The sequence below is a fragment of the Buteo buteo genome, chromosome 4, assembly GCF_964188355.1.
Source record: "Buteo buteo chromosome 4, bButBut1.hap1.1, whole genome shotgun sequence".
Lineage (NCBI taxonomy): Eukaryota > Metazoa > Chordata > Aves > Accipitriformes > Accipitridae > Buteo > Buteo buteo.
In genome coordinates, this window is record NC_134174.1 from 14,049,231 (window position 1) to 14,067,095 (window position 17,865).

Consider the following 17,865-nt stretch of genomic DNA (forward strand, 5'->3'; position numbering starts at 1 on the left):
TGCCCTGGCTGATTCAGAAAGTTTTTCATCTGCTAGTCAGTGTCATCTAGGAGAATGTTTTTGGGAGGCCTATTTATGTGCCCACTGTGTTTGTACACCTGTGTGATCATCCAGAAGGGTGGACTCTCGTCTGACCAACAGTGGTCAGTCTTACATCCTCATGGGCATCACAGTCACAAACCAGAGCTATCCTCTTCTGAGGAGTATTTAAAATAGTTCTAGGCACACCGCACAATTTAAATCTCACATGCTTCACATGTTGTATTACATTAGGAATATATATACTCACCCATACTGAAATAAAATCTTAGGTTCCCATAACCTGTAGTATCCATGTATGGAGTGCATATTTTTCTTTCTCCGTCTCTGAGAAATACCATAGCTGAGCCAGATTCCAGTGTCCCACATTCAGTACCAATGACGGCTCCAAATATGTCCCACCTGGAGAGGTCAACAATATGCAGTGGCACATTACCGATAAACTCATACAAAACATGTTCTAGGAGCTCATTTGTACATACAAAAGTAGCTGCTTCTACTCTTACAGAGGACAACAAAACACAGTGTTTCAAATATGATTCCTATGACATTACTTACATATTCAATACTGGCTTTTAAACTCAGTTGGCTCAAATAAAGCAAAGTTAATGTAAATATTTTAAATAAATTGGCAGAAAAGCATGAATTATTAAAAAAATGAGGCTTTTAATGAATGTTATTAAATATTTAGTGTAGCATTGTTCTATCATCTTCATTATTTTTCTGGCATAAAAATGTTTAAAATATAACTGCATTCTGTTTCATTTTGCATAATATAAGGTTTATAGATCAATGAAACTTGAAAAGGCACATGTCCACCATATCTGCTATACAGTCATTAAATATGTAGGTAATAGCTGAAAATGTTCTCTTTTCATCTTTTTGAGCATTTAGGGTAACAGTTTTTAACTAACACATGAACAGAGTATGAAAAAAGACTGCTGTGTTTCTAATATGTGATGATACGATCTTTCTCAGTTTTTCTGTACAACATTTTATCTTATTTTTATTCAGTGATAATTAAAAGAGCTGTTGCAGAATTTTTCAATTAAATATTTTTTACTAAAAATATGTTTTCATCATGAAAGCGTTCGTTTCTTCAAAACTTGATTAAAACATTTTGGAAGATTAGAAACTGTTAAAAACTTGTACATTATTTTGGTCTGATACATTATTATCCATGTTGAAATCCTAATTAATTCATAATAAAGTATTTTAAAATTATAAGGCTGATAAAACAATGAAATTATTCAGAATCACTAAATCCTGATAATCCAATCATTTAACTAGCCAGCTTGATTCAGGATGAATGAGAAAACATCGAAGTTCGGAAACCTTTGTGGGAAGGCAGAGCCTTTTCCTGTCCCCTTCCAGCAGAAACAATCTCTAGCAGCTATGTGCCATATGACAATTTCAAAAACTGCCATTTTGAGAACGTAACAGTCTATTTATCAGTTTAAGCATTCCAACTATTTAAAAACGTATTTCTAGGATCTTCTTAAAAGCTGCCAGTTTCCCTATTGACCTAAGCTGTGACAGATCAGCAATGTGCCTGTTTGGAAATCCTGCTTTAAAACTGTCAGTCTTTTATACAGGAATTAGTGAGCTTCACATCACTGAAAAGCTTTATGATATAAATATAAATATTTTAATGGAAGCATAGTTTAACCTAACCCTAATTCGTCGTGCAGACTTTTTAAAAGTAATGTGCAATATAATCAAAATACAATTTTGAAAATGGGTCTCTTGGGCTGAATGCAAGTACAGAATTAAACAGTTGTGCCTACTTTAACTTACATGACAAAATCTCACAATGCTCCATTGATCTTTTGTATGCTCTATTTAGCTCAATTAAAACACTCTCTGCACTGACCCACAAAACAACTTGGGGTCATGAATGATGCAGATCATGGATGTTTCCAGGGATCCTCTCCTTTTAGGTAGCATTAGAAATGAAAACCAGAAAGTTCTACAATGTTAAAAAAACCTGGCACTTTAATAGAAATGCATCAACACACTGTCTGTAAGGACAAATGGAGAAGAAATCTGGGTGATGGCATGACAGAGATGTGGACATTCTTGATTTAACATTACATTTGAATTAATTTATCCCTCACAAGACTCTTGAAATTCTTCTTTACAAAATAGGTGATAGAATGATATATGGATCTAAACTAGATCAAGTGGACATGGAGGTCCAAAGCAGCAATGTACCTGCTAGAGGCAGAGGCAGCCTGATGTGGGGATCTGTCTACTTTTAGGATCAGGCCCTAATTTATGCAATTAAAGAAAAGCAGAATGACAGCGGGAAAACATGTGGTACTAACAACAGCAACCCCCATCCATGTAGCCTACTGCTTTAGGTGGGACATGCAAAAAAGTACCAATCAACTGCTTATTAAAAAGCAACGATAAGCTCCTCTGCCCTCACTCTTGAGCTCTTTCAGTTGTCTCACCTTCGAGAACATTTGGTGCAGAGGAAGGTGGTGATGACCCCTACACGTGAGCCTCCTTTTGCTCTCCCTTATGAGGGATGCTTTTGCCTTTCCTTTGAGAGCTGACAGGCTCCAGCTGACATTACAAATGGGAGCCTGAGAAGCTCCTGCAAGCTCTGTCTCGGGTATAAAGTGTTTCTGTGGCTATCTGAATACAGTAAAACAGTATTTCAAATATAGTTCAAATAGCATTCAAAAATATTTCTCTAAGAAGGTATTAAGGAAGCTCATATATTTGCAATTGTGTACAATTCTCAAAGCAAAGCCCCACAGAAATGTTGCAAAGAGGGACAGTGGTGGTGACAAATTTATACCATGGGGATGTAGTCCATAAATCACCCGAATTCAGTGTGTATTCATGGCTGCATGCAATTTAAACCTCCATTCTCATAGCAACAATTGAAAGAAGGAAGTTTTTAATATAGAATAAAATTTGAAAATAAAAAAATTTTAAAAAAACAAACAAAACAAACCAAAAAAAAATGGAAAAATTGTGAGGCCTTGGGCTGGCCGCTTAGTGCCTCAGAAAACAAAATTACCCCCTGCTAGGGCAGGCTGTCACACCACCAAGATTTTACATGCAGGGGGGCAGATCAGGACCTGATTCCTGGGACTGCACGCAGGATGAGAGAGCAAAATGCATCTGCCGGCTGCACTCTGCCTTGCTCCTAGCTGGGAGCGGTGGCACCTGCAGATTGGAGCTAGACACTGTATGACAGTGAAAATGTAATATTCCTAATTCAGAAGAAATTGTGCATTTCCTAACCAGGGTGGTAACTGGCCCAACTTAGCTTAACTAAACACCTGGTCCAGGAGACACAGGATCTACAGACGGGGCAGATGTCCCCAGGTAACACTCCCATCCTGTTTTTCAAGATGGAAAAGAGACTGAGAGAATATCTCAAATGTATCCCACATGGTCACCTAACACAAAACACACACGTACTTATTTTCTTTCCTTTGAAACAGCACCTACTGCACCATGGGTTGATTATTCAAACTGGGACAGAGTTCACAGTGAATATTTTTTCTGTAACCCCCAATTAAACCACATGTCCACAGGACACATTAGCACGCATTTCTTAAAAGGTGCTCTTTTACCTTCAGCACAGCATAGGCAGCATTTGAATCAGCTGTTAATGATCTGAAGTACTTTGTAGGTTAAAATCAACATTCAGTAGAGACCCATAAATTAACAGTGTATGTTTCTCATTGCCCTGCGGTTACAGCAACTAATGAATTTATTTTTTTTTTAAATAAAAAAGAATCAAGACCACATTGTTGGTTTTCTTTTTGTCAGAATTTATACACTGAGGTATATAAAACGATACTTCTTTATCAGGATACTTTAAAGCTCACTCATGTTTTGGTAAGAGTAGTAATTTTGCTGTCCTAGATGGTTTCTTTACTTTCTGTGCCCTTGCAGCAGTCCCTGCTGGATCTGGCTTTACAGGTACTCTTTGAATCCCGATGTATATATTTAAAGTAAAAATAGTAAATTATCAGCCAGATCCCAAGCTCTTACATGGCAGGCATGGCCATGCTCTCCGTGCTGGAAGGTGAGAGCAGGCTGCTGCTTCAGCTGTCCTGCCTCCACATCCTCCTCCCCCTCCGCCAGCACCTGCAGGCTTCTGCGTAAGCAGGACCTCTGCCATGGCAAAGCATGGCTTGCAGCAGCGATCTGGAGGGGCATGAATTTCTCAAGGAATTGGATTTCATATGGATATGAGTTTGTTAACAACACTCAGGTGTGAATGAAAAAACAGATCAACATCATGTGTTTCTTCAGAATGACTACATAATTCACAAGCATGACTTTTTCATTAAAAATTTTGGTGACAGGATGGTCTGGAAACGGTCTGTTCCTCCTGGGCTTTCTGGACCTGTTCCTTCCTAAAATCCAAAATCACCTGTTAGTTATTGTATTGGTATTTATCCTAGTTACAATCTTCCCTGACTACACAGCCAAGACAAAACTCAATTCTCTGTTTATCCAGTTTCCTCAGCCCTGGAGTCATGCTGTACACCTGCTTAGAGCCCTGCGCAGGTGAGGGGCACTCACCCTTTAGGCTGGCTCTCAAATTCCTCTGCCCACTGCTCCTGGGCATCCTCTGTGGAGAGGTCCACATCCCGGGTTGTGGCAAAATTGAACTCGCTGCCTTCTGTCCCATGGAAGTAGATGGAGTTTCCATCCGACTGGCAGCTATGCTGTGGACAAAAGGTGCACATGGGAGGTGACGTTACAATGGGTTTGTAAGGTGTCCTGCTCATGCACTGTCAGAGCTCAAAGCAAGCTGTATGTTATCTAATGACTCACTGATGACTGAAACAAAATAAAAATAAAAAATGGACAGTCATCTTCTATCTTTCTTGGCCCAGCCCCAATGATGATTCCTTCCTAATCTCATACCTGCTTCCCTACAAATGCACTACAGACCATTGTAAAATTGTGTTTGCATAGAAAAGACAGGTACCATATCTTTGGGTGTTTATTTCTATTTTGAAGTATTGCCATTATGTCTGGCACATACACAACTGTGTGTACAAATAACTTCAGTAGTATATCAAATATTGCTGTGGGTATTTTGTCAGCTTAAGTTTCATGCTGTGAAACACATCAGATCCCCATGCCTGAATTTTTGCTAGAAGAGGTATTTGTGTGTAAAAGTGCCATGCAGTAAACCTTGGGCCTGAAGTGTACAAGTGAAAAGGCTATACTGGCCGTATTTAATTTGAATAGCATAACAAATAGCTCTATAGGCAACTAGCTCCTGTGATACAGCAGTCTCAGGGTTCCTGAGGCTGCCCCCAAACCCAACTCTTCTGCTTTTCCTATTGCATTTCTGTTTATACCACCTCAGCAGCATCAAATGAAGCCATGTGTCTGCCCCAACATGCCCTGACTACTACGACTCTCTAGGAGTATCGACCTGGAAGAAGCTACCCGTGAGGAGCACATGGAGGTTACAGTACAGATTTTCTTCTTTCTCTCATCCCAATTCTGCGTTCTTGTGTGTCTGATAAAATGGTAAAAGTCTGCCAAATCCACATGCGTAGCTGAAACAGATGCTGGGAGCTTCTAAAGAAGACCTACCTGGCCTTAATGCAAACTGAGAACTTGGCATTTTATTGAATTGTTTGTATTATAATAAATACTAATAAAAGTAGTAATTAGCTCAAACACTTATTTTGGGTAAATTTTGGTCACATTAAAAGTGAAAGCTGAAATAAAAAATGATTAATTAGAATAATTCTGCATTCTTACCATAGTTCAACATCTGAAAAAAGAGATACAATAACACCAAATTGCATTGACCTTTTCAATATCGTCTATGCAGTGCCCTCTTGTCTCTGAACACCTTCATAACGCTCCGGGGGAAAGTATGACAATCACCTCATCTGCGTTTAAAAAGGTCATGGTAGTGCCATGTAAGTGAATAATTAAATTTTTAACAAAGAGAAAGACGCGGCAAGAAATGAAAACTGCCCAGTACATCTTTGTCTATGGGATTTTATGAGAAAAGTATAAAAGAACACATTTTGTCAGGTTCTGTAACTCTTCCTTCATTTATCAATGCAACAAAGAGACATAATTGAAATTCTTTTGTTGATGTTTTTTGAGTATGGTTGCCACTAACTTAGCAATTAATTTATATTTAGGAATGTAATTTGTGACTACGTTTGTAGAGGTGCCTACACATAGTTAGAAAAAAATCTGAATACTTGAAGTCTGATTTTTGTATAGAGACTTTCTGGTCTCTAGTTGAATGACAACAGCTCTATATTTATTAACACTGACTAAATATCACTTAAAGAAATAAAAACACTATACAAATGTAGACTGTTTCAACCGCTAAAATAAACAAATTGCTGTTAAAGTGTTTTTCTTCCAAAGAAAGGTCAAAGCAATAGAAAGATTCTGAAGTGTTGATAATTTATCACAGAAATGAAATATATTTTGTCACAAGTCTCCTTGCTCTGTTAATGCACCATATACAGAGCGCACTATATATGAAGCTGCTGCCACTGAAAAGGCAGAATAATTTACACATCAAATATTTTATAACTAGCAGAAATTAATGAAACAGTTTTATATTTTACTTCTCTTAGAAAAACACTGTTTTTACTATGCAGTTATTTATAATTGACTGAGAAATGGCTTTTTTTCACTGATTTTTATCCTTCATGCTAACAGGTATTGCTACTATCAGAATTTTAAGAATAATTTGTTTGTTTTGCTTCTTGCTTTTCAGCATTTTCTTCATTTGCCGAACAGAAAAGAAGTTTCCTTTATCTGTCAATCAATCTGCCACAAAACTCCTATTATCTGCAGGCAGTCAAGTAAATACACTAAAAATAAATATTCAAGCTAAAACTTAATTCAAATTTATATGTAACCCTTCAGGTCTCAGGAAACAAATAGACAAATAGATCCTACTGAGCTAGTTATTGCAATTGCATACAAGCTTTGGAAAATCCTTTATAAGCCTTACTTATTTCTCAGGTACTAAGTTATATGTAAGTATATACTTGATAGTGTGGTATGTAATTAGTAATCTCTTGCTGATGAAAGCCACCTATTAAAATAAACACAAAACAGATACAACCCGATTATCATTTAACGTTTGTATGTCCTTCTGCTGTCTAACAGAATATTTACTGAAGTACATCTGATGGAATTTCCATTTAGGTTGTCAAGATAAATAAATGGGCAGTTTGGCAAAGGGGTGAATAAGTAATTATTTATACAGTGGTGTATGATCAACCCTTTATGAAAGCTCAAAAGCATCATTTATTTCATTAGTTCTATAAAACTATCTTCGTGCTTTTATACACAGCTACATGGTATCTATGAATATGTATTTCATGCATATTTTATGTGTTAATGAACCACACAACATATGGCTCAAATCACCCTCTGCTCATGTTAGCTTTGAATCTCATGTGAAACAGCTATGCAGAAGAGAAGTTCAGATGGGTTTAACTCCTTCTGCTATTCTGCATACCTATGAAACCAGTAATAGAAGCTCATTACCTTTAAAAAGAGTAAGATGCTCAAAACACAGATACAGCTTTTAAATTAGTTCTGAGGGAGGGCCATCATTTTCTAGTACATTTTTGCCCCAGTGCCACCATTTGGGACCCTGGACACATGCTCATGGGAGAAGCAGATGAGGATGAGTCCCATTTGCATGAGCTGTGCTGCCCCAGCAAGGGCCATGGCTCCTCTGCTCATGATCTCGTCCTCTCCCACCTGCCAAATTTCCCTTGCCTGTATAACCATCACCCCCAGTTCACACTTAGCTTCCATATTTTTCTTTTCATTTTCCAAGCACTCGCTATCTGTCACTGCTTTTACTACTTTTTTTCATCTGATGGGCTGCTGAGGGGTGAATAACCTCAAAGAGCACTCAGCCAAATTTTCCATGAGCAAAAGAAGCTCCACAGGAGATGGTCCCTCACCAGCATTGCCCCCAACTACCTTGTCAGTCTTGTTCAACATCCAGGCGGCTACTGACTGTGTTGGATTACTTTGCGGTTTTGTAATAGGGCTTGAACAGATTAGAGACTGCATTGAAACCATCAGACCCATTTTCTCTTGGGTTCAACCCAAGATTTGAATCCAAGCCTTTAGAAATGAAGAACTAAGGTACAATTTATATACTGTGTTGCCTCCTTCCCAAATTAAAAGCTTTACACTTGCAGTGATAGTCTATATACTTCCAGTATTTAAGGATGGAATTTTACAGGTCTTTTTTTTTTTTTTTTGTCATTCTAAAGTGATAAAAAATGTGGAATGAACATGTAGTGTATTTTGAAACTAACTGGATTAAGTTCTCCCTAAAACGCAGATACTCCCTAAACTGCAGATAGATGGAGAGTTCTCTTTTACAAATTCCAGATTAAATTTGTTCTCCCTTTCATGTTTATTTACACTTAAATGATGTTTTAGATAAGAACAAATTAGCTTGCTGTGCAAAATTTGTAACTAAAAAGGCCAAACGGCAGCAACTTGTAGGATATTTCTCCTTGTTACCATGGAAGCATCAGCTGTAGGTCCAAAACTAAAGCAGAGTTTAATTTTATTTAAAGGGGATTAAAGGCATGTGGAACATTTAGTGTGTCCTTGTGCAAATTACAACACCGAAAAGTTAACTAATTTGTGAGGAAAAATTAATTTACAGAATAAATCCTTTGACAAATCTGATAACCTTCATTAAACAAAGTCTTCTCCCAAATCACCTACATAATAGAACATAGGACACTTGCAAGCACTTGAATGGAGCCATTTCACACCACTAGCTATTTCCCATTGTTTGCAACTGGAGTGGGATTATCAGCCTGCCATAAGTAAACTGTTGTATTCCTAAATAAACAACCCCCGCCTGTTGCCAAATGGAAAGAAGCCAAGTTCTGTTCAGGGACTGTGGTCATCCCAAGGGGAAAAAAAACCAGTTTAATTTAATCTGGCACTACCAATTCTATTATTCACTAGCTGCAACTGTTAAGCTATTGCTTTGCATGAATAGGGCAAAATGAAAATTGGCTGGATGCATTCCCATCTCTCAGCATGCTTGGATTTGCTTTCAATCTAATCTTCACTCTGAATTTTCTGTGTTTCTAAAGTTTGTCTGCTGGATAGGTATGGTATCACTGCTTTTTCCCTACTTGTAAGGCCCTGCATGGCTCATCCTCACCTGCCTCCATCATCTCCCATATGCACCATCTCATGGCTCACTTTTCCTTGACTGCCGATGCTTGCCACTACATCTGCTGGTGAGACAACCAAACTGATGTGCCCTTGCCCATTCTGCCCACCATGCTCGGCAAATTGCCCACAAGATGATGTCTTCAGATACTTCCTTAGTGCTTTCCTCAACAAGCCTTGTCACTGATTACACTGAAGAATCCACTGCTTACTGGGATAAGCACTTTCCCCTCTTGCAATATTTCCTTTTACTCCCACATCTCCCCAGCTTCAGCTTATCTCCTGTTTTATAAATGGATGGCAATTTCCTGGGACACAGGCTATCTTTTTGGTTTGGGCCTGAAGAGGCAGCAGTGGTACATTCCTCGCTCAGGGCTCTTTGACGCTACAATGGTACCATTACTACAAAAAACACATTTTCATGCTAAAATTGCTGTTATCTATGAATATTTCTAATCTATGAGTACAGTTCTTAGCCAAGTTGTCTATGAGAGCCAGCAAGTCTTATTAATTCAGGTGAGCTTTCTGTTGTACCTTATGAAGGCATTAGCTAATAATTTGAAGATACAGACTATGGGAGAGAGTAGTGCATGTTTTCAAAATTAAACTTTTGTCAGGAGTCTGTCACCCTCTTTATTCTACTCTATACTCCTTACATTTTACATCTTCTACCTACAGCTTTCATCTTTTTTTGGTAGGTGCTTTTAGGAAAGCCTCTTGATCATCTGAGATGCAGAAGGGTTTCAGTTAGGACTGCTCAAAACCATTGGTCAGCAAAAGCAGGGAAATCAGATTCGGTGAAGCAGGTATTTCCAACTGGACCTATTCATGTTTTCATAAACAACTACTGACCAACTTTCCATAGCATCTAAATGGCTTAAGGGCCCCAGGTAAGATCTGGGATCCTACATCATGTAACATGCTATATTTTTAAAGACTTGCATGAGAGCACCACGTAAGGAGACAGCTGCTATCCTCAGTGTGACCTCTTGGCTGGGAGGGACCTCTGGAGGTCTCCTGTTCACGCTGCCATGTGAAGTACCACAAGCGTCAACCAGATCAGCCTATGCCACAGTTGCAGCTAAGGACACAGCCCTGAAGATTTTTAGAAGCTCAAAAGACAAAGATTAGGAATGTAAACAGAAGCATTGAAGTTCATCCAAACCAGCTTCTGTCCCAGTTGTTCAAGTCAAACTTGTGAATCAATAAATACCTCTTGGCTTTACAGTATGGGATTTCTTTACTTGGAGAGCAGAACAGAGGGCAACTAGATGATACAACTGTGCCATTCAGAGAAGCATCAACAGGAAACACTAGTGTGAAATTCCTCAGTGAAACAGATTTTTGGCTGAGGTGCTGCTTATTATCTTCCCGAGGCTTGTCCCCATGCTCCCATGAAAATGTTGTTCACCTCTGTGCTTCACCTCTGTGCCTTTAAAGTATCCACAGTCATCTTTACCATCATTTAATTAGGTTTTTATCAGAGACGAACACTGATGCACCTCTTCATATTATCTCTCCTGGGCCTAATGGCCCCGATGATTCTTTCAGACAGCTGTACCCTCACAATTTATTTTTTGGCGACATTTCTTGCATTGGAATGAATGTGTTGGGCATTTGGGCAGTGCCAGCTTGCAAAGGGCTGACGGCAGATGGAAAGAAATCTGCCCAGTATGCCTTCACCTCTACACGAGCAGAGGGCCATCAATTTCCCCCATTAAGGAGTTGTCACGCAGCCCACCCAGCTGGAGGAGCATCTCTGATAGCCAGGCTGGCTGGCGTATGCTATTCAAATAAAAAACACACTTTAAAAGGAAACAAAAATATCGTTTGTCAGCAAATTGAAAATGCATGGCTTTGACCGCAGCCAATTTTTTAATGACTGTAATATTTTAAGTGATTATTTTTGCCACTTCAGATTGCTCCTTAGAGAGGAGAGGGTTTTTTAATTAAAATCTAGGCAATGCAAACAGATGAGATATGAGAAGCAGAGGAACAAGAAAAAAGATGAAGAAAATTAATTAAAGCAGCATTGTCAATGTAGCCATAAATTAGATATTGTGCCTTTCTGGGAATGAGTCACGCAGGTTTTAAAAATGTTTAGATTTTTACATGGTAGCAGGTAGAAGGATGGATTCAGTCTTGATAAAACCATACTCTGTATGCAAAGTCTTAGCCAGCAAAAGTACAGACAGAATTTAGGAAAGATTCTAAATTCTACGTTCTGTGGATTTGGCTGCTAACGCTTCTGGGCTGAAGTCCCTTCTTTAACCAAAGGAAAAACCACAATGTGATTAGAATACTTTCCCAGGAGAAAAACAGTGTTTTCATCTTTCCCACATGCTACATTTTTACGTCATTTAATGTAGGTTGCAGAACGAAAACCTTGGCTGCACAAGCAGGCCAGGTGCACGGCGGGTTATAGTGCACCTTACCCTTCCAAAACAATGGGATGAAACTTGTCCTGTGACGTAGTAACAAACAGTTTATAAAGTGTGTTTTCACTCATCATTTCCAATTACAGACTGTTACTCAAAGGCTAGTGCTCAAAACACTTTGCTTGTTTTATGAGTGATTTGTATGATTCATATGGTTCTTAATTTTCTAGGACATTTCATGATGTTTGTACAACATCGGTCATTCTGGCAATGACTGATTTCCTTAATGAGTCATTTAACTGGCACGAACTGAACTATTCCTCTATGTTATTGGGAACTATTGATGTTTCTAGCACTCTGCAGTGAGCATGATTAAACCTCATCCCTTCTTCTGAAAGTAACAATGTGTATTTACACCACTGTAAAATTAGAGTGAGAAAGAGTCAACCAAAGTAGTTTCTACCCTTTGGCATCTAATGGCTCAGTTCATGTTGTATTTATTAATGTGTATCTCACAGTGACCTGCAAAGACCAAATTCTTTCCCTCTAGGAGGCAGGAAAGACCCCTGGTGCTTTGACGCCAGCTCAGAGCTAACGCTGGCTCTCTGCCACCCCCCACCACACTTCTGAGCCACAGGGAACTGGTATGGAGAAAGGTGCATGTTCAGCATTGCTGCCTGACAGCGATTCTCAGCTGTCTGAACAACTCACAGCACCACAGTCAACCACCTATCAGTTCCAATGAACCCCTAGGCATTGTATCTAAGTATTATTATTTTAATTAAAAGTGTGATGATTAACACAGAAAAAAGCAAGAGCAATTCCATGCATGGGCTAGATCCAGCCCTATGGATATACAGATGCCTCCTCATGGGCACAGCTCAGACTGCCCACACTCTCACTAAAGGGAGCCGGTTGACAGGTTTTGTGCACCCTGCTCTGCTTTCTTCATCTCTCCTCCCCTCTCACACTCCTCCTTCCACCCACAGAGAAGCAGGAATGGCTCTCAGATGAGGTGCAGCAGGAAGCCTGCTTGCCTCTTCCCAGGAAGATGTGGTAGATGAGAGCTCCTGCGAGGCAAAGCAGCTGGCTAGAAGGCTGGGTTTGGCCCACAGACCAAATACTGCCTTGCTATATCTTATTCAAAAAACAAAAGCATCTTGTCAGGAGCACTTATATCTGTGTAATTTTGTCCAACGTAAGGTCATAGCAATTTCAGTCTGCCACTTTCACACTAGCATACCTACAGCATCACCTTGCCTCCTGCAAACAAATATATTTGATCTGATTCAGACAATGGGTACCTCAACCCTTTTTTAAACAAGAATTTAAAACCAAAAAATGGAAAAGAATCTTGTTCATTTCAGCACAAAGAATTAAACCCGACAAAGATATATATGGAATATCAGGATGTTTGTTTTGAAAGAAGACTACCCAATGCCATTCCTATTAATTAACAGAGTATTCAGAGATTTGGAAATCTGCTCTGGAACTGGGGAGGTGGAATAGCTTAATCAGCCTTTCTTTTTGCCAAACTCCTATGCCTGTGCGCATGTCTTCTCTGCTCAGTGACAGACAACACGGGTTCAGGAAGGACTCGCAGATCTGGGCTGTGCATAGCCCTGCTCTGCTCAGGGTGTGGTGAAAGGTCATGGTGTTTTACAGACACATTTTCAGCATGTTTTTCTGGGTGTGAGTGTTCAGTTCTCCCACTCTCTTCTTATGCAGCTTTCTCTTCTGCTAAGCTGGCATGCATTTCCGGGAAATTAAAATGAGCTGAATAGTAATAACCTGTTACTTAAGGGTCTTATTGTATCAGGATATTGGGATTGGGATGTTTTCAGGATTTATTGGTCATGTCCACGGTAGTGAATAACGTGCATCAGGTACCATTCCCTGGTCCTAAACCCAACTTGCTCAGTGAGGCTGGCACAGACCTTCCCCCCTTGTCCCATCCCATACTATGCCAAGCTGCATGTTTGCAGCCTAGCAGCACAGACAACCTCAGGTGTAGTCTGCAAGTCCTGCAGACCAAACAAACTAAGCTGACCAGCTGGACTGCAACCTTCAGCCACCAAGTGTAGAGCAGCTGCAACTACTGTGAGACAGCAATTCTGTAACTGGCTTCTTCTCAAAGGTGAGAAGTGTCACTAAGTTAACACATCATGACTAAATACATCATCGCTCTAGTGTCTATAATGATCTATACTGCTTTTTCCCACATGTGGAAAAATTCCAGAGACAGGTGGTTTGGTCTCAATGCTATTTTTATGGAATCAAAGCACCGCAGAGACATGAACTATAAGACTGCTGAGGTTGTCTCCTTTCTCGACCTCAGTTTTTGAGCTTGCACACTGAATCTTGGGCCAGGGCAATCAGAGAAAACTAAAAAACTTGGCAAGTGTTGTACCTCAAAACACAACAATTTCTGGTCAAATATACAAGATATATGAAGTGTCCACTGCGAGATGAGATCACTTTCCTATTCTATAAGAGTAGAGATCCAAGAAGCGTTACTGAAGGAAGATTTTATCTTTTCCCCCAATTAGTTATGAAGGGTCACAGACCTTTAACAGCTCTCAGAGCATAGCACTGCTTCATGTGTTTCAGCAATCTCAACCACCAGTGCAACATCCTAACGATGCTCAGTTGCAAGACCATGCTTATGCTCAGAGCTGTCACTGGAAATACTGAAATGCAGTCAGGAATTTATCCTGTTCAACACCCTTCCACACAGTCCAACACAGATAAATATGTTCCAGTGGATCCAATTAATCTCCTAAGGGTTGCTTGGCCTTGCTAACAGCATCTTTCTTGTCTTTTGCTGTCTTCTTTGGAACCAAAACACACAAATTCAGTGGCTTATCTCTCAGCTTGCTTCCTATCTCAGTAGCCAGTTCCAGCTGCGTCTGCAACCAGCCATGTGCTTTCAAACGAGTAGCAACCGCTCCTGAGCGCAGCAAGAAACGTAATGAAATTCCTGGTCCAAGCTCAAGCAGGCTGGGAGAGGAGGAGAAACTGCTTCCCAAGCTGGGCACAGGCAAGTTCCCACAAGTGTTTATTGAGAACACACTGTCCAAATCCACCAAACTGGAGTGAACACATTGTGCATAATTACCATTAATGCTTGCACTGTCTACTCTAGTGACTGAATCCATCACAGAACCTAATCTAGGACCCAGACAACAGTCTTCATGGTAGTACTTTTCTTTGTTTCAGCTGTCTTTTTACCTTATTAACCTAAGCAGCTATTAATCCGAGCGGTTTTACCAGCAAAATTCCTGGATTTGTAATGTTTGCTATTTATTTTAGTAGATCTCAAGTACTACCAAAGTAAATCTTCTACAGAAAAGAATATACCTTATTTGCAATATGATAAGCATCCAATAAGAGCATGTACCAGGCATAACAAGCAATTTCAAAAGCCACCTCCTGAGCAACTCTTGGAAAAGAACTTGCTGAACCACTTCTAACTATGTAAGCAACAGCAGCGTTTATTCTAAACTACCAAGAAACCATATCTTAATGCCTATCTTTATGAACAGAGTAACCCACTAAGGCAATGAAATGGTATTTAATGAGGATTCCCTTAAAAGTTTTGGGATGGCTGAAGGGATGGGGGAGGTGAGCAGTTCTAACACGCTAGGACCAAAATGGTAACCAGATTAGGCTAGGGACCATTCTCTGGCCTTGACAGCAAATGACACAGCAGAGTTTGTATCCACCTGGGCAAACACTCTTCTTCCAGAAGAGTGGTGTCATCCCCTGCGGCCTACTGGAAAGAGTCCCTGGCCCATCCATGAGGGTACATCCCTGGAAGATAATGCCTGGGAGATTGCACAAGCCAAAGACAAGCAAGGGGGTGTTGTAACAACTAAGGTGTGCAAGATCATGGGCTCACGTTCGTACCCTTGTTTGCTTCATTCACTACCCTGTATGTGTCACAGAGCCTCCAAGGAGAAGGTTCCACCATCTGCGCAACACCTGCTGGGGCAGTCCAGAAGTAAACACCTAAAGAAAGACTGTTTCTACTCCTTTTTCTACTGGAAATCAGTATGTATTTTTACCTCTTCTTTCAGTTCTGACTGCCATCTGGATGAGCTATCTCAGACTGGCACTGCTCTTCCACCTGAGAAATATGCAATATCAATTATTCTGCATGGTGAAAGGTGGTGAGCAAGAAAGGATGAGTACACATAATAACCCCAGTAAATGAAATAAATTTAGAAAGAGAATTTTTCTTGTTTCTTTTTGTTTTTCTTAATATTTCATTCCCTCAGTCCAGTGAAAGTACTTATCTTTATGGCACAATTTAGGAAAGGAATTGACCCACAGTTTTGTATATACTAATCAAACAGAGTTAGACAACAAATAACATCGAGAAATGTGACTGTGTGTTGGCATTGTCAAGGAAACCCGTAAGGAAAAGCACTGAAGGAAGCCAATGAAGAATTTAACACAAACCTCAAGAAAGATTTTTAAGGCCAGTTTATCTAAAATACTAACTGACAAAGGACAGGAGGATATGAATTGAAACTTGTATGGCATAAACAGGCTTAGATGGCAGAGAAAAGGTCTCATCAGCTTGATATGGAGTTTGGCACAGTGATAGACTGTGAGTATGGGAACTTCTTCAAAAAGCACATAGGTGAGAATTATAAAAGGTAGCACAGTATAGCAATGAGAATTGTCAATCCCTCAGTAAAAATGTAAATAATTTAAAATTGCTATACAGACTTTCTGAACAAACATCAGGACTATTTAGCAAGTTTTAGATGTCTGGGAAGCAAAGGTACTTGTAGGAAAAAGAGAACTAGAATTAGCTTTGATGCAACCTATCCCTATAGCACTGTCAAGGTTTCTCCAACATTATTTGGCAGGCCAATGTCTTTGGCTATGACAGAGAAATCTCTTAAAAGCTTCACCCAGTTTCTATGAACTCTTGCAGCCTGAGAGCATTAACAATATGGGGAATCCTGTGAAGATGTACCACCCATTGCTGCCGTCATTCTGCCATTATACTGGCCAAGTTATCTGACTGCTGTGAAATGCTGCTTGAAACAGAGGTGACTGGTGTGGTTACATTTAAAATGTGATGTAACGTCATTAGTACAATGTACAAAGATTCTCATGCTTCTATTTATACAACATAGCGTGTTTGTGATGAACTGAGATTAGAGCTACGCTAAATGTTTTAAAGAAAATATTAGAAGTTTTTGTAGAGTTTTATATAATGTTCCAATCCTGTAAAGCACAAAATCTTTGCCCAAAAAATTGTTCTTGGTGTTATAATGCTATGACAGGGTCTATGCTGAATCTGATGTAAATCTTGACCCAATTTATAGTTTTACTTTTTGACATAACATGAAATTCACATTGCAAAATCTGTTCAAATCATATTTGGCAAGATTGTTCCTAAAAATTTAAGGAAAACTGGAGGAAAAACCTTAAAAATGAAATTTGAGTATAGGAGTGCTCTGGTGACAATCCAGATACACTAAAAATGTTTGAAATAGCTACGGGGTCCCAAGCAGAATAAAAGCCCTGCGTCACACATAGCCTTAATCCAGTGTGGCTAAACCACAGTCTTACACATTGCCTTAATCTGGTGTAAGCGGCTACACATAGCCAAATGTCAGATGGGAACAGACATTTGCACGTTTCACTTGTCCCTAAAACAGAAGATGACCTTGGAGGAATGGCAGGTTGGTGAATTCTCACTCATGTCTCATATAAGGTTTGAGCTTGAATAGGATTTCTGTCTAGAAGCACTAAGTGATCTTTGAGTTTAGGTTCCTCGTCTTTCTTGTAACCATAGTTGTGTATTGACACAAACTGGCTGAGTTTAACTAAACAAAACCCCAAAACCCCAACAACAACAAAAAAATCAACAACAAAAAGAGGTTTACTTGCTAAAGTTTAGATGCTTTTTATGGATGTTTCAGAAGGAGCAAGCAGTGTTTAGGCTCGGCCAGCTGAGAAGTAACTGCGCCTATGGCACGTTAATCCTTGCTTTGCTTTCACACCTTCACGTGTGTGGGCTGGATTTTAAAATCCAGAGATAAGACTGACAACACAACGAATATGAACTGATCACAGAAAATTACTTCATTAAATACACAGGACACTATTTGATTCTAAAATCTCTTATAAAAACTTTGTCATTGTAGTTTAAATGGTCTTACTGAAGTAAAAAAAAAAAGTCAATATGCAGGTACTATGAGTAGATAAGTGGGAGTATTTA

General features: G+C 39.5%; 1 protein-coding gene across 1 annotated transcript in view; it reads right to left on the bottom strand.

Moving 5' to 3' along the window:
- RELN (reelin) overlaps positions 1-17,865 on the bottom strand; it is a 305,272-nt gene that overhangs the window by 117,423 nt on the left and 169,984 nt on the right. The window contains exons 11-12 of the mRNA XM_075024802.1: positions 4,597-4,742; positions 290-441 (exon numbers count right to left, since the gene is read on the bottom strand). Coding sequence (XP_074880903.1) covers positions 290-441; positions 4,597-4,742 — 298 coding nt within the window. The remainder of the gene's footprint in view (positions 1-289; positions 442-4,596; positions 4,743-17,865) is intronic.